Genomic DNA, 26,775 nt, shown 5'->3' with positions numbered 1-26,775 from the left:
ACCAAACAGCCAGTCTTTAGAATAGCACACTGTTGTAATACAGTTTATGGAAAAGGCATCTATGAAAAATTTCTTTTGGACTCATCCTTTAAGACTTATTTCTCCTGGCTTTCAAAGGAGAGCAGCTTTAATTCCTGACAACCCCAGCTGCACACCTTACTCCAGCCCTGCCCCTGCATTTAATTTGCATTGGTACTTCCCTTCCCACTGTTTGTCTCCATGGAGGGCACTGAGATGGCAGGCCAGCCAGTCTTGCACATAGCCTCGAATCAGCTTTTATACGACGGGACGAAAGGTCAGGCAGAGAGGCCCACTACTGGCACAATTAATCTGCTCACTTAGGGACCATCCGCTTGGTTCAAGAATAGCTTGCAGGTGAGTGATGGACAGGGTCATCACTGCCTGACTGTATCAGGAGCTATTATGACAGCCATAAAGAGGAAGGGAAAAATTGAACAAGGAGAAGAATTACTTCTGAAAGGGACATGAAGAGAGACACAAATGCCTTCGTACAAAGGATGAGCGTGAGAAAGTGCCAGGTGAGCCCAGCTGCTTACAGTGGCCAAGGTGGAGAGCATTCTTTGAAATTGCCAAAGTCTGAATATTAATGAGGGGTCATGGCCTAACCAAAGCTCAGGCTCCGTATAGAAAAACCCAAGCTGTCCATTCTCTCCACTGAGGGGAAAGGTGACAGAGCTTGTCGAGAGAGTTTGGATAAGGAAGACACAGCTATAGCATTCCCTGGGGCTTCTAGACAGAAATTAGATTTAGGGAATTCATTCTCTGAAATCCTTTATCTAAACCAAGTAACACATTTTAGTGATTGTTTTGCAAGCCCTGAGGCTGATAATTTATTTATAAAAGTCTCTAAACAAAAATGGGAAAAAAAGGGGAATTACTGTCAATATCCATATCACAATCTCATATGCTCCAAATGAATACCGTATTTTTACACAAATAATACATGCCTTCAACATTTATCTGCCAACCACACCCTTCCCATCAGGTATTTTTGTAAGCACCACTATGCTATTTTTTTTCTTTTACATGTTGCAGTTAAAAAAAAAAAATAGCATAGCATGTTTACAAAAATACCTCGTGAGGGGATGGCGTGGTTGGCAAATGTAGAAGCCGTGTGTTATTTGCGTAAAATACAGTATATACAAGTGAACTGTACATTGTTGGACTGGTGGTTTTATTTGAGGCCTGAGTAGGATAAGAATGGAAAGCAAGGAAGGATGGGGGAATAGGTAATTTCATCCTAAAGTAATGCGAGTGATTACTTGTTGAATGATAACTCCGCTTAGCTGTATTTGTCTGGACCAATGGCCTTGGAGTCAAAGAGCTTTACTATTGACAAAATAGGAATCAGCAGACTCTTTATCAGAGGAAAATGCTACCAATTGCATTTTTTAAAGGAGAAAGTAATCTGACAGATTTTACAACGAAGTTCAACATTTCATGGAGCATTCTCTTACTTGTACTGCTGCATGAGAAAGACTCACAGGATAACATCAAGACTCCATGAAAATCTTCCAGGTCTAAAAATATTTTGTTCGTACATATGCTTCATTTATCTCTCACATCATCAGGCATTAATCCACCTAGGTGCAGATACATGAAAGAAGTCTACTTGTTTAAGCACCAGTATTTCATTAAAGCATTTTAATGGAAATATTTTTAAATCATTTACATATTTTCTCCATCTTAAAAATTATTAAAATTGATTATCATAGCATTGAAGGATATTTCATAATGACTGTATGGACCAACTGAGAAATACAGAGTTTTTGCCTATAAGTTAAATGGCCCCCCAAACAACCGTCATTGAGTCCATTCTAACCATGGCACTCCAATGTGTATTAGAGTAGAACTGTGCTCCACAGGGTTTTCAATGGTTGTGATCTTTTGGATGTTAATTGCCAGGCCTTTCTTCTGAGGTACCACTGGGTGGATTCAAGCCTCTGATCTTTTGATTAGTAGCTGAGTGCTTAACCATTTGCGCCACCCAGGGACTCCTTTAGCACCCACTCAGAGACTCCAAATGGCCCTGGACAGCCATATTTTGAGTGTATGACTACATTTTGTAGTTTCCAATCTCATCTCTTTGGGTCACTTCCCACTTCTGTCTATGATCCCTGTGCCTCTACCAGCTCATTAACTTTCTAAATTATTTCTTCTAATCTCGTATGTGTTCAGAAAACCAATAATTAGACTTGTTTAAATTGTTAAGTAAAACAAAAGGTAGCAAGTGTTAAGCAAGGGCTGGGGAAGCTTATCTGCGAATAACATGCATTAAGTTTGATGGTAGGATTTTTCAGAATCCAGTTTGGCTTCTCAGAGACCTTTCTCCAGTGTTCTGATTTCTTAGCTATGCTTCAGACAATAATACCAAGTTAATAATGTCCAGAGAAATGAGTCCTACTAGTTTGAATTAGACAAATAGCCCAGCATGATCAAGTAAAATGCATCCTATCTATGGAACGCACATCCTCTTTTTCAGCTGTGAAACATGGATGATAGAAAGAAAAATAAACAAGCGACTAAAGAAGAAAGAAAAAGTGGAATTGGTGCTTTGTTTTCCTATACCACAAAAGCAGCAGGGAGGTCACACAGTACTGTGGATGGTGTCATCTGTTTTGCTGACTCAGAGAAGAAACACATTTGCCATTCAAAGACAAATTAAACAGGGCATGGATCACACCATGTGGATCACCAGACTCAGTTATCTGCCAAGACCAGGCAACATTCAGTTACCTCCAAATTCATCTAAACACAGAAACTTCTTTGGCTCTAAGTGGACAGAATGTCTTTGTCAAATTTTTCAGTGTGAACAAATATTGCAAAGCAGTCCAGACGAGATTTGTCCCAGAAGAAATTGACACAAATTCCTTTAGGACAGGGGCAGCCACCTCAGCTACATTGCTGGGATTGCCAGGTGATAGGATTAAAGGAGCTAGAAAGTGGCATTGTGACCTAATGTAACTCTCAAATCTGCTGCACACAGAGCCCTAGAATTGGGGACCAGCAGAGGAAAGAAGTCACTTATCCTAGGCAGCATCTCTGCATTCAAATGCTCAGGCATTTGCTCAGGCTCTTGTCCAATGGGAACAGGAGGCAAGTCTGGCCACCAGGCAGCACTACCTAAAAGGAAAAGCCCTAGGCTGATGCATGCAGCTCGGAGGAGAGCAGGGTGTCCCTGCAAAGCATGTGCTGGTAAGATACAAGAGGATCTTGACATGAGAACATTTCTGGACAGAACTTCTGCAGGCAGAATCCTGGACACCCAGGAGAACTATCTCTGGAATATAGACACTCCAAATTCGCATCTGAGTGATTGAGATGGCACCCAGTGAAGTTAATGTCCTTAGGCAAAGAGTGCATGGAAAAACCAAGGACATTCCTATAATAGAGAAAATGGGCAGTGTTTTCCCTGTGTAAGGGCCAGCCAAAAGCAGAAATAAACTTCTCAGAAAGGATTGGGAGAATAGGTTTAAGTTGCAGTATTACAGGAATCTGAAAGAGATCTAATTGAAGAAGGCTCTAGAGGAGGCTAATAGTTGGCACCTCCAGGGGAAGGAGGAAAGAGATAGTTATCATTCTTCTTGTGCACGTCCCACCCAAGGGGACAGCACACCCCCTATATAGCACCAGCCCATGAGACATTGAGATATCACTTAGAGAAGAATCCTCCAATGAGACAGAAAGGCCACATATACAGAGTGTCACATATAGGCATAAAGCATTTCAGCCCTTCCAGCTGGACTTGAATATCATTCTCAGAAAGAAAGGTCAACAGGCCTAAAATGGTACGAAACAGTTCTTATCCAAAGGCGTCCCATGCTATGCCCAGGGCACAGCATCCTGGTCACATCAGACATGCATACTGGCCAAAGAACTTGCTGCTGACAGCCTTGCTCTCTTCTCAGAAGTTGGCTTCCTCTTCTTTTCCCCAGAAACTCCAAGGAGCAAACTATTATTTTACTTAGTATGCTCACTGTTGTTGCTATATAAGCTGCCATCGAGTCAACTCCTGACTCGTGATGACCCCATGTGTGTCAGAGCAAAACCATGCTCCATAGGGTTTTCAAAAGTGGACTTTTTTGGGAGTAGATTGCCAGGCCTTGCTTCCTAGGTGCCTCTGGGTAGACACCAGGGTGTTAACCATATGCACCACCCAGGGACTCCAGTATGTGTAGAACACCATAAATCTCGGATTTCCCAATTTCAAATATTCCTTCCCTCTGCCATATATTTGTTGGATCTTATGCCTGGGCTCTGGGTTTAGAATAGAAAGAAGGCCCTTAGAGCTAGGAGAAGTGCTCTCCAGCAAAATTCCACTTCAAGGTTCAGCCATTTCTGAAGATGTTAAGTGCACCAATCCAGAGAAGGGCAGCCTTTGTTGGTTAGTGATGACCAGGATAATAGGCAGGTGGAGAAAGTCCCTGCTTTGCTTCTTCTATCAGACATCTTATCTCACGCTATTTTAAAAGTCTGTCTTCATCACTGACCATGAGCTTCACGTGGCCAAGAACTGCGTCTACTCTTCACCACTCTACCAGCAGAAGTTGGCAAGGAACCGAGCATGCTAATGGTTGACAATAGTTATTTTTTGATGAGTGAGAAAATAAACCGATGAGACATTAAATGAACTTTTAAAATCCAGAAGCACGAAGAAATGCCATAAGTGATATGAGATGAAAAGAACAGTGTTAGTGATAATCGTCGGTAATATCTGAATAGCTTTAGAATATCCAAAGCACTGTCCTGAGGTTTTAAAGTTAGCCGTGGAGCCAGGTAAGTAAAAATGACCGCAGATACAGGCTGCAATGCCTTCTGTCTTCAGGCCGTTTGAAGGAATATGGGGAGAGTTGAACACATCTAAAAATTTCTCAAAAGTTAAAAAAAAAAAAAAAAAAAAATGCTTGCATCAGTTTCTTCTCATGCCTCTGGTGCAGAAACATCAGTCACTGTAGAAAGTGGTCTCTGCAGTAGCTTCCCTAGTTACCAGGGAATACTTGTCCTCCATTTCCCTTTCGGTAATTTGCAAATTTGATTCAATATTTTCTTTTCTGCATCTCCCTAAGTCTCTCTTTCTGGAAAGTTTGAACAAAATGTCCAGCTTTTCATGATTTCTTAATGCTGTGGTAATGAATCAAGCGTTAAGAGGGGTGCAAAGGCAATGAGAAACCTTGCCAGAGTTAAGTTAGAGAATTTCATGGCAATTAGCACCGATTTGCACTTTAAGAACAGAAGAAATAAATAATTTTTTTTTTTTTTTTTTTAAGGAGAACAAAAAAAAAAAGCTATTCACACATACATAACCCAAAAAAAGCCTTCTGGCTGAAAATGATACCATTGGATGACAAAAGAAACACACCAGATTAGCCAATTAGCATTCACCCAAAAAAGCAGGCGCTTCAGAGGGAGGCAAGAAAAGAAACTCATCAAGGGTCATAACAACTTTACAATAGCCCTGACTGTTTATCTACCCAAAGGAAGTGCTACCTCCCCACTTTTTCGTGACCCTCTCAACAATTCTGGGGGAAAAAGTGTTAGTTCAACATTATCGCAAGCCAGAATATGACTCTATTTATGTGACAAGTTGACAACATACAATTTCATGCTTGTTGAACTGATCGGTGTTACGTATTCACTGTGAATATTATGAAGCCTCACCATTATATGAAACAGTATACACTTATTCAAAATAACTCCAGCAGTGGCAATTTATAGCTTGGTTGTTTGTGTTCTTATGAAGTCCAAATGCCACCTTAAGAAGCTGCAGCTCGCAGAAACAGATGTGCAGTGTGACTGCCACCAAAACGGATTGACGATGACCTATGTGAAAGGAGGCTATTACATTCTGGTCTGCATGGCAGCTGACACTGGTTTGTATTTAGATATGTGACTGTTGGGAACACCGTGTCCTTAATGCCCTGTTTAAACACGGGCCAAGACATTTGTCTACTGGACTAATTATTTTACCACCCTTCTATGGCAGTCTCACTTTTTCTTTTAAAAAAGGAAAAAAAAAAAAAAAAGAATATGAGTGTGTATGTACGCACATACAGAGGCACGCATTTCCACCCTGCTGAGTAAAGTTACAGCAAGTACTTTAAACCTTGGTCAGGTCAGGTGAGCCTTGGCAAGATTTCCGGAATTCCTGCATAACAGGCTTGTACCACTCTCTCGATCAGGTGCCTGGGAACTGGGAACGGGACAAGGCCACAAACCGTCAAATCATAAGCTGTCACAGTAAGTGTTTTCAGTTGGAAGTTTTCTTCCTCTTTCTCCCCATCCACCCACCACTTTTTTTTTTTTTTTCCTTCACAAGCTTCAACGAATTTGCAAGTGCTCGCTTCCACAAGGACAAATTTGGAATAGTGAAAAATAACATAATTTATCCAAATGGGGAAGGAAATGAAGATCCCAGGCACCTCGCTCAAGCCAGATATTAAAATTTGCATAAGTAGTTTCCCAACAACAGAGGTGCTATTTGGCACAAAATAAACTGCTTGTATTGTATGCAAGTGCACAAACCTTGACCAACTTTGTGTTCACTTCCGTGTTCATAGATGTCTTAAGCACACCCAGATATTCCTGCTAAGAAGTTCAAGGTGGAGGCCCTTAGTGGGTAGACCTCAAAAGGTCATTGTTTATAGGCTCAGAAACCTTCAACACCTTTGACTCTTCAGAAAAATAAATCCAAAATATTTGAAATATGAACTAAATTGTCTCCAGCATTTTCTAGTAATTGCATTCTTCTTTTAATATTAGCTTCTAACTCTATTATTAATATTAATTATAATGCTAATTAATTGAGACGTAGATATAATACTACATCCAGTACACTGCTTGCTTTGTTTTGAGACCTAGCAAAGGATTCAGGTGATTGAAATCCTAGGTCTATTCTGAAGCATTTTAATTACAGTCTTTTGGAACTTCCCTATTCTAACAAAGTTTGCTATCCAAAATTTGCATCTCTTTCTACTTTTCCTGTTGGACTAAAGTGAAGGTGCTATCGGTCTGTCTACTAAATCCAACCTGCAAGATAACATAATCACATACATTCATTTCTCAGAAACCTTGGTGGCTCTTATCTCCTTGCTTTTATGATTTCTTATGAACAGCCAGGAATAGCAATTTGCAGCCCTGTTTGTAAAGCCATCTTAGTCTGAACCTAGCCGTCTCCTCTTTTATCCCACAGTGATATTCTGCGGCTAAATTCCATTTGCCACAGCAAAATTTGCTTTGAGCTCCATTTTAGAATAATGTTAAGTATTCTCTGTGTGTATGGAACATATCAAACATGTAATGGAGGGCAATTATGTTTTCAATGCACTATTTATTAACAGAAGATGGTCTGTGTGCTTTACTTAGATTTATTGATATGCTGCCCACTATACATTATAGTCCGAAGCTATTTAGTTCATGTTCATGAGTGTCTCAGACAAGCACCTCTGCAGTTCAAACTGTCCTGGTTCGTCTGTGTGCTTTGCTCAACTTTATTTTACCATTATATCACCTAGAACATTAAACACAATGCTCAAATTCTATGTTAAATCACAATTGTTTCCTATTAAGTGTTCCAAGCTACCCATTTTTATTAACAGTTACTTTATTAAATCCTTAATAACATAGATAGAATAGTTAGTTAATTTGTGTGTTGAGCCATGGATGTTAATTTGTAAACATAATAACATACTGCAATCATTTGCATAATAGCATTTTAATCTTTTTAGTAAAAGCTGTAATTCCCTACAAAGTACACTGCAGTAGAAACTAAGTGACTATTCGTAATAATACAAAAGGCCTTAAAATTCTGATCCTATTATAGTGTTGGAACATACCCAAACTGCTTCCATAATCTCTGAAATGTTACTGTTCTCTGATTTAGGTGTCTGTGTCAAGAATAAAAATGAAGTATAACTGGTAGCAGTAGACTATTTCCTAAATGTAATTTAGTATTCACTAAGCACCAGCACTTTGCAAATAGCTCTGAGGCTTTCCTTCAAAGTTCAGAGCTCCAGTTATGCATATTGTGAGAGGAACACCATGGAGCTGTCTCTAAACTTCGCTGTGCTGAAGAGATGGGTCTGATAAATCATGCTGATTTGGCACCAAAAAAAAAAAAAAACAAAAACCAAACCCATTGCCATTGAGTGGATTCTGACTCATAGCGACCCTGTAGGACAGAGTAGAACTGCCCCCACAGGGTTTCCAAGGAGTGGTTGGTGGATTCGAACTGCTGACCTTTTTGGTTAGCCACCGCGTTCTTAACCACAGAGCCACCAGGGCTCCACAGAGAAGGGCAAAAGCCACCGAAGACTGGACTACTGAGTCTCCACTACTTTCCCTGCCCTACCAGCCTGATTGTACCTCCTTCAACTGACTGCCTCTGAGTAGAAGTTTGGGAGAAAATAGAAAAATGTGGGGGAGGGGGATGCTAAAGAAGATGCTGTTGTTAGTTGTAATTAAGTCAGCTCCCTATTCACAGAAACCCCATGCACAATGGGATTGGCCCATTGTGACAACAGAGGGTTTTCATTAGCTGATTTTTCCGAAGTAGTTTACCAGGTCTTTCTTCCTAGTCTGTCTTAGTCTGGAAGTTCCACTGAATCTGTTCAGCATCATAACAATATGCAACTCTCCACTTACAGTCAAGTGATGGCTGCTCTTGAGGCGACTATGACAGGGAGGGGGTTAAAACAAATTCTATAGGGGGCTTGGTCCCTGGGAGCCCATTAACATCAATCACAAGACTGATTGGGGAAAAAAAAAAAAAAGAGGTAGTTGTTTAAAAGTCAGGCCAAGTCATTTTACGCAAGATCTGGTAATTCATTAATCCACCTGGCTCCAAACGTTGAATGAATAACTTGCAGTAGTATGGAGATGGGCAGGCCTGCAGAATATTAGTGTTTATAGTCTTAAACTACGCAAATGACTTGATCATTTTGGAAATGAGAAGGCACATACAAGCATCTCCTACCATTATTTCGGAACAAATGGCTTAATGGATAAAAAGTCATTTATCTTCATAAAAGTTTGCCTTTGCCAAGAATAAGTGAGTGTATTTCATTGTGTGTCTCTCTCCCCTTTTCTCTTGCTTTCATTCTAGCTACTTATAATTTAGCATCATTGGCAGCCTACAGGAAAACACAATAGCCTCTTTTGCTTTCAAACTGTACCTCACAAGTACACAGTCTTGAAAGTAACCTGAGAGGTTGAAGAAAAACAAAAACAAACAAAAAAAGGCCCTTCCAAAATTGTTTGCCATCACAGGCAATCCATTTTATAAAACTCACAATAAAAGTTTTTATTGCTAAAAGGATAGGTGCATAATTATAGGGACAACTTCACCTTGCTATAAACGTAAAGTCTGGGGTGGGGATGGTCGAGGAAGTGTTTGGCTCTCTGTTCAAGAATGTCATCTTTAATGGTCATCTTTTTATCGGCTTTGTCTGTTGCTTTCATTTAGGTGAGCTATCTGCTGAGCTGTTTTTCCATAATGTTGGTTACAGACAGGAATATGTGGACAAACAGACACAGCATATGTATAAGCTTACACACAGGCATGCACAGGTGCTATGCAAATAGACACTTTGTCCAATCCAGCAACCTGTGCCTGGATTACTTTAACCTAGACACTAATATATGTAAAGTACATCTAAGAGTCAATGAGCCCCTTTCTCTCAATTTCTCTGCAAGTTTTTCTCTTTGTGAAGGTGGATCTCCCCTTTTTTGACTCCAAAGATACCCATGCAGAGTAATTTTTATTGAAATGACTCATTGAGAGTCCAGGAGGTTGGAGAAACCATCAAGTGGCTCACCTTCTTGGATCACCCGGAGTATCTGCTATGAAATAGTTTATCTTCACAAAAAAAAAAAAAAAAAAAAAAACAGTACTTTCTAAAATCATTGTGCTTAATGAAACATATAGATCCTTACTTTCCAAATTGCTAATGGCTAAGAACTCGACTAAAGTCTATGAAAAATAGCAGTCGACCTAATTTCTTGTAACCATAGCTTCCATTAACAAGAGCAACCACCAGGAAAGTTAGTTATGGTGAAAGATGGTCACGTAACCAGCATCCTGTGACTTGCTATTTATTAGTAGGGGTTTGTGCCAACAGACATAGCCCTGTGGGTCAGAACTCCTGAGCCATATTTTTCCAATGGTCAGCATAACGGCGGGGAGGAAATAAGGTGATAAATCAGATGTTCCCAAGATAAGCCAGATGTTATCAAGCCAAGAAGTCTAAAGCAGTGTTCAACTGAGGTATGTAGGTGAACACACACACACACTCACATTCACACGCACACACCAGCACATGAACAACACAATTTAGTCTCCCTGCAAGATAAGCTGACAGTAGAAGTTAAAAATAAAGCAGCATACAGACTGGGTCAGATTGTTGCTTTCTGATTTGTGACTCTTCAAGACGAACATCTAACTGATTTATACCCAGAATTTGGAATTTTGTGGTAGACTACAAATGCAAAGATGAGTATTTTAAAATACTCCATAAGTCTCCATGAGTCTCAACATTCTTCGGTGTTCTTATGTTACAGCCAATTATCTCCCCACTTAACTGACTATTATTTTCTTACTTGAAGTCTATGTTGTCGGTAAGTGTCATTACCAAGTGTGGCAAAAATCTGGTTGAGGGCTGTAAATTTAATTTAAATGACAAACATTTATTGATTGCAAATTAGAACTAGCAGAAATCTTTAAAATGTGATTATTGTCAATTAATTCAACCTCTCCACGTAACAAAGAGGGATTTATTCCCCAAATGATTAAATTAAGGTGAGGTTGTTTTTACAGGCTTTTTTTGTCTGTTTGTTTTGTTAAAATTCCAAGAGGATTGCCATTCATAGAAAAGTCTATTGACGACAAGCACAGTCAGAAGCAAGAATTCATTACCATGGAAGGCTGCAGAATTTTCTGCAAGGAGACAAGTGAGGAAAAGCAGACACCATCTAAATCTGTGGATTGGGCTAAATGTTTTCTCTCCCTGAGGCAGCAGGGAGATGGAGAGCCCCTTTGTAAAATGACTCACAAATCTGAGGAAAGTACTTCAGCCCCTAAAGGTGAGCGGAAACTTAACCAGGGAAAGATATCCACGCACTTCCATTTCTCTCTGGAATATTTTTGAGTTAGCATTCTTGGACTCCTCCCTCTCTTCTCTAACTCATATTCATCAGGGCTGATGGAATTTTCCTTCAAGGTGCTTCAAGTCTTTGTTCCCTGGATGGCATCCCCTTGGCTTTCACCTTGCCCCTGCCCTGCACCTTTCTGGTTTGGAATGCGGTAGGGCCTGCTGTCTGGTTTCCCCTATCCCCTACTTACCACCTTCAGCATTATCATTCTTTAACACTACCTCCGTTGCACTGCTGTCCTGCAAAAATCTTCAATGGCACGGCACCCTGATTTCTACAATGTAAACTCAAAACACTTACACCTGGGTTCTGACGGCCCACCATTATTTTGAACCCACCATACATTCAGGAGGGATCAGTCCCTGGAGAAAGACATCGTACTTGGTAAAGTAGAAGGTCAGCGAAAAAAAGGAAGGCCCTCCACAAGATGGACTGACACAGTGGCTACAACAACGGGCTCAAGCATAACAACGATTGTGAGCATGGCACAGGACTGGGCAGTGTTTCATTCTGTAGTACATAACGGTTGCTGTGAGTCAGAACTGACTCATGGCACCTAACAACAACAATATACATCCAAACTTATTTCCCCTACTCCTGTGTCCCCATTAATATATATTTCACTCTTAGTAAACCAAACTCCTCACCTCATTACTCCCTCTGAGAAAACACTTTACTCTTACTCTCTTAGCAGCCTTGGCAACTTTATTCTTGCTGCTTCTCTCCTTAACTAGTATCACACATACATACAGTTATGTGCGCAAGTGTGCATGTGAGCGTATATGGATATGCACAGTCTTGCGATGTTTGCAAATCGATAATATATGTAATTTATATAATCATATACATGTATATGTATATACACAGTTTTGCATTGTTTTCCAATTGATAATGTATATAATTATATGTACATATATACATGTATGTATGCACAGTCTTGCATTGTTTGCTAATTGTTTTACATCTCTTCATTTGGCTTCCCAAACTAGATTTAAAATTCTTTTTGGAAAAGGATCTTCTTTTGTGCTTTGCATGTAATCTTCATATTATTTAACGCAATTCACACCATCGATGAATTTTTGGTTGATTAACTTATTCATTATACTAAAAATATTTATTGAGTAGTTACTTTTTGCTTTTTTCTAAGAAAACATCTGAGAAAACTTTAACATACAAGACAGGTAGGTTCCCTGCTCCCAAAATGCTCATGGTTGGTTGAATAAACAATTATTTTTCAACTGTGTGGTAGGTATGTAACTTATGCCCACTGGAGAAAAAAAAACTCAGAAAATAACTGAAAGCCACAAGAAAAAATGTAAAATCATCTATATTCCCACCAGAATGATCAAGTAGTCCTGAAAGTTTCCACCACCCATTTCCTCAGTGGCATGTAGCAGGATACCTTATAAACATATAAGAGGAACCAAACCCATTGTTGTCAAGTCGATTCCGACTCACAGTGACTCTGTAGGATAGAGCAGGATTGCCCCATAGGGTGTCCAAGGCTGTAATCTTCACGGAAGCAGACTGCCACATCTTTCTCCCACAGAGTGGCTGGTGGGTTGGAACCACCAACTTTTTGGTTAGCAGTTGAGCGCTTAACCACTTGCGCCACCAGGGTTCCTTTATAAGAGGAAAGCTCCTCTTTTTTCCTACAGAAGTTCACATATAAGACCTCACTGAGAGCTCCAGTAAGCACCAAACATGAAAGCTGGCTACAGCTGTGAGCCCTTCTCTCCCCATTAGCAAAGGCAGGCCTCAGAACAACTGAATTTTCACTCGCCATGTTCTAAAGACCCCAAGTAGCTGCATTCAGAAGTAACAGACGCATGAATGAGAGATGTCCATTCAGTTGTATCATGGAGGCATTAAAGCAGGTGTTAAAATAAAGCAAGGACAAGATGGCCCACAGTGACCCAGAAGGGTCGATGTGCTATTTAAACGAACTCCATGCCACCCATTTAAACGAACTCCATGCCACCCATCTTTACACACTGCTGTGTTATAAAAAGTAGCTCTTTATTCTCCTCCTTCAAACAACATACAAAGGCAACAGAGGGAAGGAAGTTATGCTGCAATATTCTGAAACATAAATCTTGCTACCAGCCAGTCCAGGGACAGCATCCTGTTTTCCTTACACATGGATTCAATTCATTGGAGGCTATACCTATTGGCCTGATGCCCTGTTTTGATAAGCAATTTCTGAATACACCTGACCACCTACATTTACACATCCAAACACAAGTTGTGCAAGCAGAGACCCTTGTTTGTATGTGCAGTTACTCAACCAGTGTGTACCATTGCATGTTGGCACACCTTTGCTCCCACTCAGGAATCCACTCTTTTCCAAAATGTGACATTCAACTCCCTTCTTTCTTTTTTTTTAATTAAATAAAAATTAAACTTGGACTCAAATGCACGGAATGAGCAAAAAGAGGAAAGTTCTATTGACTACTAAGTTTTATTTGTTTGTTTTTGTCTTTTAACATTCTGCTATGCTATTATGTAGCTCTGGTCAGCGAAAAAGAGGAAGACCCTCATCGAGGTGGATTGACACAGTGGTGGCAACAATGGGCTCAAGCATAACAACGATTGTGAGAATGGCTCAGTGCAGTTCTACTCTGACACAGTAGGGGTCATCATGAGTCAGAATTAACAGGATGGCAACCAGCATATTATATAAGTACCACTTTCTACTTTGATTAGTATTCAGAAGTCCTATGGCCTGCTTTCGACGGTGTCATCAACATGCTACTTGAGTCAGGAAAAAGTATTTAGTTATTCACTGCCTTGTTTTATTCTTGAAATTTGTGATAGATAATGTTTATTGTTGGCAGATCAGAGATGGCAAAGATCGTGACTGTTTGGCTTGCTCAAGTACAAAGCCTTCTCAAATGGGATGAGGCAGGGCTTTGAGAATTGGAAGAAAGTTAGTACAGGTGAAAGTCCATGGTGAGAGATTTAAAGGCACAGCCCCTGGGAAATGACTTCAGTGATAACTCTGGCTTGGTAGAGGCCTCACAAAGCCAGGGCCATTCAAGGGTTATTTTGTTGCCTACTGACTTTCTACACAGAGGAAGACACAGTTTTAGAATTCCACCTCTGCTCAAAACACACTTTCCTTTCCCATTATAGGAAATGTCTGAGTTTAACTCTAGAGGACAGAGTAAAGGCATCGTCACTATATGCAAATGCTCCTGAAGCTGCTGCTGTTTATGACAGTATTGCCACACCTGAACCTTACCCTTCCACTAGACAAAGAAGAATGGGTTTGTGACATCAGAGGAAACTGTGATGAGGAGTTGTCTGAACAGTCACTTTTGCTCTGTCACTAAGAGAATACCTATCAATCTCACAGCCCTGAACATCCGGATAATTTTATGACTTCTGAGTTTTTATATTCTGTATCTTACTAAGTGTCCTCTCAGAAATTTGATCAATTCATAGTTAGTACTTTATAAAGGGGAATTTCGGTGTTTTTTTTTTAAACAGGGTATCTCTACCTCAGTATTATTGACATTCAGGGCTGGATGTTTTTTTAGGGGTGGTGGGTGGCGGCTCTCCTGTGTGTTGTAGGATATTTAGCAGCATCCCTGACCTCTACCCTCTAGACTCCAATAACATCTCCCCCAGCTGTAACAATCAAACATGTCTCTAGACATTGTCAAATGTTTCCTGGGAGGCAAAATTGGCCTGGCTGAAGAAGCACTGGTATAAAATGAACCTTGTCTTTTTAGAGTGTGTATCTAGAAACAATTCTATCAGTGGTAGAATGTTATACAGGGAAATAGAAGGGATGCCATTGTGTAGATTACACATCTATAGATAACTAAATAGGTGTTTAACCAAGTCGCCTGCGGGAGTAAACTGGAAGTTTTACAAAAACTCGTGCAGGTACTACAAAGTGAAACAGGAGAACAAAAGGTCATGGAGAAAGTTGTCTTCTTTGAAAGTAGCACACACACCTTTTAGTTATTCCCTCTCCCTCATTTACAAAATGCATGGCATTCGCCCAATATGAAATAGCCGATTTTGAGATAAGAGGTCTGTAGACATGGATTTTTTTTTAAAGTACTGTTTATTTAATGCAGCATGACTTAAAATGGGCCTGTAACCTGACAAGAGTAGAGAATGAGGAATGTTTAATTTACCAGTTCTAACTAGCCAAGTCCTCACATGAACTTTCTAAGACCTGGGTAAGAAGCCTGGGAAAGTATAACTAACCACAAATGGTCTGTGTTTCCTCCCCCTTATTCCTTCTCCCAGCCCTAACTTCACTATCTGAAGCATTCTTCTAAGACCCAGTTCACGCTCCAGACGTATTATAAAATCTTAGCCACTGGCAGGCAGAGCCTACAGCCACCTCAGCTCATCACTGTCCTGCTTTCCATGTTAACCAACACTGAAAGGAAAGATTATGTTCTATTTTTAAACATATTCAGCAAAGAGGCAGCTTGATATGTCTTTGTAAAGGATGGCTGCCACCCAGATTCACTGTAGCCCTATTTGTACCATTGATACAGACTTCGAAGTCAAGTAAATTTTGAGTTCAGTTTCAGGTCTCTCACTTGTCAGTGGTGTGATTTGGGGGCAATCACATATCCCCTCTGAGACTCAGTGTCCCCATATGTAAAATGGGAATGATAGTGATAGTACCAAGGTTCAATAACAGTGCCTAAGCAATAGATTATTTTGAGAGGAAAAGGAGACGACATAAAATACATAAAGCTTAGGTGTTCCAAAATATTGGCAATTTTTGTTATTCCTATTACTGTTTTTTATCATTGCTATATTCATCACTCACTTACTATGCACTCAACAAACATTTTTCCGGAGACTTCTATGTGTGTGAGTGCCGGAAAAACTCAATAAGTATTATAAAACTGTTTTTCTTAATGACTCAGGATTTCAACAAAATAATATTGAATATTTAAAAAAACCTGTCTTTGCTGGTAGAAAACAAATGCATTTAAAGAGCTTTACTGGAGCCTGGCACATAGTAGGCACTCAGAAAATGTTAGATGATAATGATGCTGCTGGTGGTTGTGATACTGAGAACTACTCAATTTGCCAGTCTTTATTCAATTCACTTGCCAGAGTGCTCACTGAATGTTGGCCCTTGTAGAACATCATTTACTTTCAAGCAAATGAGCACTGATCTTGGAAGAAAACCTGTTTTCTCAAAGTAACACTTTAATAGGAGTAGATAAACATTCTTATTGTAGGGTAGTATTATAATAAGAGTTTAAAGTCTGGGAGGTAATTCTCACTACTGAAAGGTAAGCGAATTTTGACTATAAATAAATATTAGATTAGTTGGGTTTAGCTTTTTTTTTTTTTTTTTTAATTCAGAGAAATCAAAGTATGGACCAAAAATATAATAATAAGAATAATAACTGCTCACCTACTTTGTAAAGCGAATAAAAGTAAGCATCTTGCCCTTTGCTTTAAAAGAAATGCATTCCTCCATATTAATTTGTATTAGGTGCCATTTACTGCTCTTTTTCTGTAGGAAATAGACTAGGATAAATAGGTTTCTACTTTTGTTCTTTTTTGTCACTAATTCTTTCACAATCCCTTAGTATTTCAACACAGTTTGATGCACTCTGTTGTTGGTCCTTAGCCTCTTCATTATTAAAAACAAAAAAATCCATTTTTTTTCCAAACACTGTTTTTCCACAGAATAGAAAGTTTTCTACCTGTGATGAAAAGCCTTTTGATGAGGGCACAGTTAAGAAGGCATTGTGCTTTCAGATCTATTACCTTGTTAATCTGGTCCAAGCCAAGTTCAATGAGAAATTAATTCCCACCAAGGAATGTCCTTACCTCGAATATATTTGAAGGCTCATTGTTGTACTGATTGGAAATTATTTCTGATTGGTCACTGCACCACTTGAGTCCACCTAGAAAGCTGTCTGTATCCAAGTCGTTCACATCTAGTTCAGAAAGGTCAAGTTCGGGAAGATCCGGGCAAAGAGGCTGGTCTTCACCAACCAGAGCAGCACACTGCAAGAGGCAGGAAAAAAAAAAAAAAAAACTCTCATTAACCACAGGAATTTATTAAACTGCAATAGCATGTGATAAGAATTAAGCTGTGGTTAGTTCAATGACACCACCAAAGCTGGTCTCCAGGGCTTTAAACACCAGGAAAAACATCCTAAATTCTTCAGTCACTTTACCACCAAAGAATATTTTGCCTGGTATATTGCATCCAAAATCCTACCTCCAAAGTTGTGGCAGATTTCTGTGAAATCTCCATGAAACCTTCTCTGATTCTTCTAGATAGAAATCAACTGGATTTGTTTGTACCTCTTTGATAGCATTTACCAACTTTCAGAGTGTGTTATGACGAACTATATGCAACTTTTTATTCTACCCTTCCAGGGGAAGGATACAACTTTGATTTTACCTTGGAATCGCCATCATACATGACAGATACTCAATCAACCTTTGCCAAATGAAAAATAAAATGCAGGAATAATACTAGGAAAACTTTCTCCATTTATGCTCCTTTTAACCATTATAATGTGTATAATTCATTTAGCAACTAATGGTGCAAAGTCCTTTGACTGATCTATGGTTCTCTTGGATTGTTATTTAAATCATTTACTCTTACTTGACTTTTCATGAGTTTCTGAACTTCATCCCTAATAGATCAAAAGCAAGCTCCTTGAGATGAAGTATAAAAATTATGTTTTCTTACATGATCTTTATATCTTCCACTATGTGTAGCTTACAAGCCATGTTTGTTTTGTGTGTGTGTGTGCGTGTGTGTGTGTGTGTGTGTGTGTGTGTATGTATGACTGGGATCACCTGATTCCTGGAAAGGAAAAATCACAATAGCATACCACAACTATATTTTTTTCCCCAGTATTTATGTGTACCTAAACTATGCGCCAAGTGAATTCAAAATAAACGTTTATCTTTAGAGGTTTTAAATGAAGTCAGTACATTAAAAAGTCGTTGTCATCGAGTCAACTCCAACTCATGGAGATCCCATGTGTGTCAGAGTAGAACTGTGCTCCATAGGATTTTCAATGGCTGATTTTTCAGAAGTAGATTGCCAGGCCTTTCTTCCAAGGTGCCTCTAGGAAGACTCGAACTTTCAATCCTTCGGTTAGCAACTAAGTGCATTCGCCATTTGCACCACCCAGGACTCTGTCAATATATTAAGAGGCTTAAAATACCTTCTACTGTGGCCGGGCTGCCTATCACCAAGGCTATTTGAGATCTCCTGGAGCACAGCAGTGTTATAACTATGGCTTTTCCAGGAAAGTGGACCCCCTTACTGATGAGGTGGTCTCCTAAACCTGAGTTGGCTATCTTAACTTCCAATTACTCCCTGCAGCTGCCCTTCGTACTGTGAAGAACCCTGCAGAAACTTCCCATTGCGGGGGTCTGGTGATGCCAGGGCATCCACCTGCAGTCCTGAGGTGTCTAAATCAGCAGGCACACACTGAAGCAGCACCCTCCTGGCCCTACCTTCCAAGGTCAGGAGCGACGCTGTGCCATTGTTCACATCCAGGCAGCAACTTGGCATAAAGCTGAAGATCCTCCTTGACATTTAGATTTTGAATAAAATAAGTTTTATACAGATTTTTTTTTTTTTTCTCGAGCACCCCTGTCATCCCTGGCAGGCTACATTACACGGGTCATATGCAGCAGCGTGAGCAGAAGCCACACGCTGAGAAGTAGGTTCTGGGTAATGGAGTCAGCAGTTGGTAAGGGGAGGGAAGGAGGAGCCCGAACATCACTGCAGTCCTTCCCTAGGACCACCAGGCCCCAATGACATCCCAAACAGCAGGCACAAACTAAGTCAAAGAAAGGGCAATCCTCTCAACCTGAACTCTTTCCTTATCATTTTATTGGTCTTTCCTTTTTATTATCCGAATTAGCCCAAAGTTACAGATCAGTATACTTGGCTAGGTTTATAAGGAAGAGGAGGCTGGGCTGAAGAGAAGATTTTGTTCTGGTACAATGTTCATATTTGGTGGTGGGTGTAACTTTCCACGTGCCATGCTTGCCCACAGACAGGGCTTGTCCTCCAAGGACTAACACACCCTCTTAACTCTTCCACAGCACCATCGATTCAGAGACAAGGGGATAACTTTTTCAATGGTGCAAATAAATGCTTGGATTTTATTGGGGAACAGACCTTTAAAAAATAAATAAACAAAAAATGACAGCAATGAAAAATAAAAATAAGCCGGAAAACTCAGAATCTTTACACCTGGCTTAAGCTCCTATTGTGGTGAGCATAGATTAGAAAGAGTGTTTTGGAATGCTAAAGTGTCATACTGATTAGTGGACAACCAACTTAGCTTTCTCTCTCTTTAACTGCTCTCTCTCTCTGTGACTTGTGCAAAACCCTTTTAGTTTCCAGGGATATATATTTTTTAAATAACTTTTGAAAATCATTGAAAAGACCTGATCAACTTGTTGTATTTGACTATCCTGTAATTAACATATTTGTTTCTTTCCCTTCTTTTTCTTTTTTATTTGTACCATCGAAAAAGTTATCCCCTTGTCTCTGAATCCCTTTTTCTTCTTTCTGTCTGTTCTTTCTTCCCTCCTTCCTTCCCTCGTCTTCCTTCTTTCCTCCTTCCATCCCTTCCTTCCTCCCACCATCCATTCCTTCCTTCCTACCTTCCTTCCTCTCTCCATCCCTTCCTTCCTTCCCTCCTTTCCTCCCTCCTTCCCTCCTTCCTTCCATCTTTGCTTTTATGTTATAGTTGAAACAAAGTGCATTGCTCTGGCCAGTGTTGACATGCTAATAAAATCAGTGTCTCTGAATGTGGCATTATCTTGCTAATCTAAAACACATTAGTAGTAGCAAGTGTTCCTGTTATTAATTTCTATTTGGCCTTTGGATGATGCCAGACTTAACAGTCCGAGCCCTGTAACTGTCCTCATCTGACATGCTGATATTTACTGCTTCCCTATACATCTGTAACAGGTGTGCTTCATCGCAATTACAGAGATACATTCTACTGCTTCTTTGCAACTATGACAGCTGTTTCACAACCAACCATAGCCTTAATTTTATAATAAGATTTAAGAGGATAAAGCAGTCACTTAACACAAAACGCTAATTATTGTACGTTATTTCACCCCAACAGACTTTTCTCTTAGTTAAGGAGCAGACAATAAATTAGCTTAACCGCACTGATGATAATGAATCATTATAATTAAGTATAATTCTCCATTAACCTTTTGGAGGTTTTTGTGCCATTGATGGTAAATTTTAAAGAGAGAGAGAAGAAAGAGTGGACTTAGCCACATTAATTATATTAAAGAAAAAAGAAACTTCTTAAAAAAAATTAGTCATGACAGAGGGAAGGGAGTGGGGAGGGGGCAGTAAAGAGTGACAGTCTTAGTAGAGTGTATGTCACGTGAATTGTCTCTATCAGTCTCAGTAACCTTATTGTACATCACCTTCATTAAACTGTGAAACACTGGGGACTCTGAGTAGCTACAGTGATATAGACCCTTATTAACCAATGCTCTGTCCTGTCATTATGTACAAAAGGGCATAATACGTTTTAGGATGACAGCAAACATTAATGATTCAAAAAATGAAAGCTGCCTAAGCTACCTGCTGCTCGTAATATTTTAGACTGGCGGAGGTGATTCCCAGAGCTGTTGCCGAGAAGGCAGGGCTTCCAGCAGATCGCTGCCTACAGACAAACAGAGAACCGCTGGTCAGTCTGAGCCGACTGGCAACTTAATCCGTGGCTGGACGTTTAGCCCGAGACCTCACCTCCTCAAGAAAAAAAAGAAAGAAAGAAAAAAAAGGCCACTCTCCTAAATGGTTCTGATAGTTATTTGAAAATGACTACAGGAATTCCAATGATTAAAATAAATATTCTATATTTCCATACGATCCAGTTCCTCAATCAACTCCTAGCAGCATCAGCAATAATACATGATGGAAAAATGAAACTACAGCAGCTGAGACCCACCGTGCCAGCCAGACAACCACCCACAGGACACTCTAGCTACTCAACGACAATTAGGACTTTGAAGCCACTTATAAATCTGACTCGTAATAGCTACAGGACACATGAATTATCTATATCTATCCCACCTTACCAAGAAATCACAGGATAAGAACATTACAATTTGCAAATACAATCTCCCAAGGCAGGGGAGGGCAAACTGAGCCAACATTTGCAAACCCAGCAAAGAGTTAAGAATCTATGGCATGCCACACGCTAGATAGGAAAAATGCATTCACAGACAGCCCTGGCCAAATTATTTTCACTTTAGATGTGTATTGCTGCGCCACATGGACATCTTATTTAATCAAATCACGTGTGGCACTCGATCCTCCCCCTTACCCTACGTGCCCCCAGCTGCCCAGAGGAAGCACTTGGAGTCCTCTGCCAGGTTCGTTGTTAGCAGCTGGGATCCTCCACGCAATTCAATTCGGGTCCATCTCACCAGAGTCCACAGAAAGTTTTGCTTGTTTCCTAAGTTGTCCAAACTTTCCGAGAACATTCCATTGTGCTGAATGCAAACATGCAGAAGTCCTCTGTCCCCCTGCTAGTCACTCTAGACTCCAGAGATTACGAGGAAACTGCTTGTTTTTTTCCCCTGTATGAATTGTAGCTAGCCGAGGCTGTGGAATTGATGTATTGCCGTCTATTTTTACACAAGCAGCGAGCAGCTCCACACACAGTCCTGCATAAACTCTATTCTCTCAGCGGCTTCAGGCGGCTCTCCGTGGTACACGGAGATTTAACCATTGGCTTCCTGTCACCGACACTAACGGAAAACCTCGCACTGGAAGGCAATCTTTTTTTTTTTTTTTTTTGGCAAATCTTTCTACCACATACAGGAGTTTTAAAGGAAGTAGCATCATTGTTTTGTGTTCTGTGGGAAAAGCAATCTAAAAAAGCCCAGCAGAAATTATTTAGGATTTTATGAGTTCTCTGGCTGATGAACAAAAAGAGAGGAAAAAAAAAAATCCGGACTACAGTCAAAACGGAATCTATCTGAACACATTCATTTTAATATTTTTATTTTCATCTTATTATAAATAGAAATGGCATTTTTCCAACCAGGCCACTAAATACCACGGGAAAGACTTCAGCTTCTGATTCATATCAATATCTGAGAGCATAAATATTGCATATGACTGGAAACAGAGCCAAAGGCACATGGAAAGAGTTTCTAACTGCAACAGATACTGATGACAGCAGCTAAGCTTTGATTTGCTCAAGGCATCCCAGAGCCACCTTAAAATAGCAAACTTACTGGAGTTAAGATAAGACTGAGATTCCCTTCCAAAAGCTTCTACCGTGGCTACTTTTCTGTCTTCTCTCCTAGCCCAAACCTCCCTCCCCCCCCGCCCCCATAAGAATAATTGCATCTGAGAAAGGGAAGCATAGGTTCTGGCTGCAATGCCCAGCCCAGCCCCGGCTCACCTCGATGTCACTCCATACAGAGTCCTGGTTGCACATGTCCCACGCCATCCAGCTCTTGAATGACGCCAGTCAAGCTTTTTCAACTCCAGTCCACAGTGACACAGAGCACACACTCATGCAGGCGACCAGCCCCTTACTGAGAGTGAACTGAAGGCACCTGTCTTACTACAGTCCCCAGTCACATGACAAAGCTATTAAAAAGTAGGCTGGGCTGTCACTCATCCAGCCTCCCTTCTGTTCAGCTTGCTGCTCAAAGTCGTGACGTCACTCAAAGGCAGCCCTCTGCCTCAGTGAAGTAACGCTTTAAAAAAAAAAAAGGGAAAGAGGAAAGAAAGAAAGGAAACACTTGGACTTTTCGAGGCTTCAAGCATCATGCTGTGATTAAAGCCAGCTTTGAATGCCACAGACTGTAAATGGAGCCCTGACCATATAATAACTCAAATCCTCTGCAATCTTTTTTTAATTTATTTTTCTTCCCAGAGAAGCAAGTGGCAAAGCTCTCTGTTTCATGGCAGAGTAACTACACAAATGTGTATTCTAAGATTCTCAAAGTGGACTCAGGCTCTCTTTGGGCTAAAGCAAGAGCTTATCACATGGTGCATTTTTATGAGATATTTTCTAATTGGGGGGAGTGTTTGAAAGCAGTAAATGGGGCATTTTTTGGCTTGTTTAATCAACAAAACAGCCTGTATTTGTTAAGGTATAAACAAACTCGTCCACCCAGAAATCAGCTGGACCCGTGGCACCAGGGAATACCAGCTCCCAAAGTGTTACTGCAGTTTGCTTTGCTCCCTATAAAGAAGAACAAGCAGCAAAATATCACCCTTTCAGGTCCCTTCTAATTATTTCCAGTTCTCTCATAGGCTCCCAGAAAACAAGTGTTAGTAAATACAGTTGCAGCTGCTGTACCCAGAACAGCTTTGTTTCCCGGCTGCCTTTTTTTCAAACACGTAGCATTTCCTCCCAAACTGCCTTAGGGTACCTTTTTGAATAAACACTGGATTCCAACCCCAGTGCCCTGGGTTGTGCAGCTTGCCTTCAAAATCAAGAACGTCCAAGAAGTGAGGGAAAAATACCGACACACTCTTAGCAGACACATTCATTTCTTGAGCTTTGAAAAACCAGTTTTTGTTTTTTTTTTTTTTTCAGCGTCTACCTTGAGACAATGAGGGCTAACGCAGGTGCAACTGTTTTATGATGACACTACATATTGAATACATAACAAACTCAAGGTACTAGCTACCTCAGAAAAATACTTCCCATAACACCACAGTGCTTAGACAACCTTTCCAGAGTCCTGAGAGAAGTACACACACACACACACACACACACACACACACACACACACGAAGGTGTGTTTGTGAATATACAAGTTATCATAAAATTTTAAACCCAGCATAGTTTTAAAATCATTTCAATCCCTTTACTTGATAATAGTGTAGCTGAAAAAAAATTCCCCGAGTATCTAAAAATAATTAGTAAAGCACTATGAACTTAAACTCTTGGTTTACTAAGGTTAATTTAATATTCCCTCTATTGGCCCTCTCCTTATAAAGGAAAAAAAAATGGTGATTTGTTAACATATTTTAAATATTAAGAAGCTTACATATTTAAGTGAAAGAAAGGAAAAAAAACAACAGAATGTTTCTTCTTTCAAACAAATACATGAGAAGAGATTTGTCTATTCTGATATCTGCAACAAGTTGCCAGTAAAACGGTGGATAATATGATCAAATTGACAGTTTGTCACTACTGGACCTGAAAAGATAGCTGGGAGCTTTGACATTTGAAGTTAGCTGAATGCATTTCACTAGCACATTTTCTTTCTTATAAATAGCAGAAAATTACTGCATTTTTAATTTTCTAAATCAAGAAAGGACAGTAAAATACAGCCTCGAGAAGGCTTTTATACATGCGATTAGCAGCATTACTCTGCACTCCCCACAAAGAAACACCAATTTTATTCCTGACTATATTCTGATTTAATGTAAAACTTCAGCAAATTATTAAAATTCAGGGCAAAGGTCATTGACTCTCCCCTCCACACAGTCAACTGTGAAATATTAGTCACTTGGCCAAGAAGAGCCCAAGTTTATTAATTATTATCAGGTGATGCTGGTTTAGTGGATATTCTCTGACGCTGTCTTTGATTGTGTTCATTGAAAGCTAAGAATCCATCATATATACATACACATATATATATACAGTAGTTCTATTTACACCTTTTAGAGAAGTTCTTTACACTGGAACATTTCGTATTATTGTTTTTGATATTCTGAACTGTCCAAATTGTGTTATTGAGGCTTTCGTGTTTGTTTTTTGCCACCTAATTTCATCTTTTTCTTATTCAAATTAGCACATTCACTGAAACCAGAGGTGGTTTCATATAGGCATCTTTTCTTTTTTTTCCTTCAAGAGGGTTATTTAGGAGGGGAAGAAGAAATTTAAACGACTTATAAATTACAGTATGCTACATTTTTTTCCTTAAATTTCTACTACTATACAAATCAAAATTTAAATATATTCTTGGGACAAATTAGAGTACCCTCCACTATCTATATTTCCCCTCAAAATTACAACTCTAATGAGAGGGATATTTTAGAGGTCTTACAATGTGGCCAATTAACTCTTCAGATTAAAAATTCTCTTCTGGTCAGTTTTTTTTTTTTAATTTTTATTTTCTCAGGAGAGTTTAAGTTGTTAGTTGCTCACCAAGCTTGGTCTTTTCTGGCCCCCAAGACAGTTTCTATATTTAATTCTCTCTCTGCCTTGACTGTTTCTCTTCCTCGCTCCCTGTAGCCCTCCTTTCACCCCTTGGTCAGCTTGGCCTCCAAGATTTCTAAATGTTTGGTTTCAGTCAACAAGGATGTATTGAAACTTTACTATGTGCAAAACAATGTATTGTGAGGACTGCCAAGAGGGCATATGACATGGACACAAGGGAGCTCACAATTTTAGGGAGATGACAGTCCTTAGAAACGGAGAATGATTTGATATGAGAAAACAATGTTATTTTGCTCAGCATCCAGATTCCTCTTCTACCCCTCAAAACACATCCTTTTAGGTACAAGGTCCTTTCACTGACCACTGCAATTCACACCCAAATCAACCCCATTTAATCTCAACAATAGAAAGAGGTATTTATTAACATCTATTGAGTACCCATAATGTTCCCTATCTACTCAGAGCCTAGATTCTGCCCTTATAGACTCTCTCCTCTTAGTAGTTCTGTTAACATTTTCCACGACTTCAGCATTGGTGGAGGGAGGAGAGGAATCTTTCCTTAGATTTGTTAAAAAAGAGAGGGAGGGGGAAAAAACCTTAAGAGAATAATTCGATTCTACAACACAAATACTTGACTAAGTGTATAACATTTGGGTTTCCTTCCACAGATTACAGGCTTTTTCCACCTTCCACATTTTAGATAACTGCCCAATTCTAAAAAAATAAACACAATCAAACTCAAATAGAAAGTAGCAGAGATAATTGATTTTGATGCCATTACCATATTGTGTGCTGGTGACAGCTCAGAAGTAAAGAGCAACTAGTGTAAATATCTTTACACATTTGTTTTCAATATAAGAATAAATCTAAGGCTGACACTTTTCAAGGAAGAAATGCAGAGAGGAGCTTGCATGGGCTACACATTAAAATCAGCACTGCATATAATGCATCTCAGTCCATTTCAGCCTCAAAACCACCCTGTAAAGACTATCTTTGTACCCATTTACAACCAAGGAAAATGAGGCAGAGCAACAGTTTAGATAGCAGCTGAAAAGATCATGCAGATCTCTGAAAGCCCCTCTAAAAAGAACTAAAGATTTCTACGTAAGAATAATATTCATCTTCCAAGACAAAGGCACAGCAAAGACCCCCAAGGCAACTTTATATACAAGACAAAACTGGAAATCAACGTTCCTGGGAAGCAGCCTGCCTAGAGCATTCTTCCAGAAAGAAAAAGGGTCTGCCTGGAATTGCTAATATTTTTAAAGTTAATCATCACTAACAGGCATTCGATTCCAACTTGCTTTTAGTTCTTGGGAAAGCTAATTGATCCTCATCCCCCACCAGTTCAGTCTCTGCACACATGCTCTGGGTCTTCAGAATATGTTTGAAGCTGTAGCTATATAGGGCATATAGGTTGGTAGCAGGGTAGGGTACATCAAGACCTCCAGCCTGT

The 26,775-nt window shown here is 39.8% G+C and overlaps 1 protein-coding gene across 4 annotated transcripts in view; it reads right to left on the bottom strand.

Moving 5' to 3' along the window:
* Positions 1-26,775, bottom strand: part of PPARGC1A (PPARG coactivator 1 alpha) — an 804,378-nt gene that overhangs the window by 90,217 nt on the left and 687,386 nt on the right. For 3 of the 4 annotated variants that reach the window (XM_004375139.2, XM_004375137.2, XM_023730245.1), the window contains one exon: positions 16,993-17,172. In XM_004375139.2, the coding sequence (XP_004375196.1) occupies positions 16,993-17,172 (180 nt within the window). Of the gene's footprint in view, positions 1-16,992; positions 17,173-22,595; positions 22,694-26,775 lie in introns of those variants that run through there. The other variant, XM_004375138.2, reaches the window with a different exon arrangement.

The sequence above is a fragment of the Trichechus manatus genome, unplaced genomic scaffold (genome assembly GCF_000243295.1).
Source record: "Trichechus manatus latirostris isolate Lorelei unplaced genomic scaffold, TriManLat1.0 scaffold00034, whole genome shotgun sequence".
Taxonomy (NCBI): domain Eukaryota; kingdom Metazoa; phylum Chordata; class Mammalia; order Sirenia; family Trichechidae; genus Trichechus; species Trichechus manatus.
Note: the sequence above shows the minus strand (reverse complement) of the source record. Positions and strands in the feature narration are given on the sequence as shown.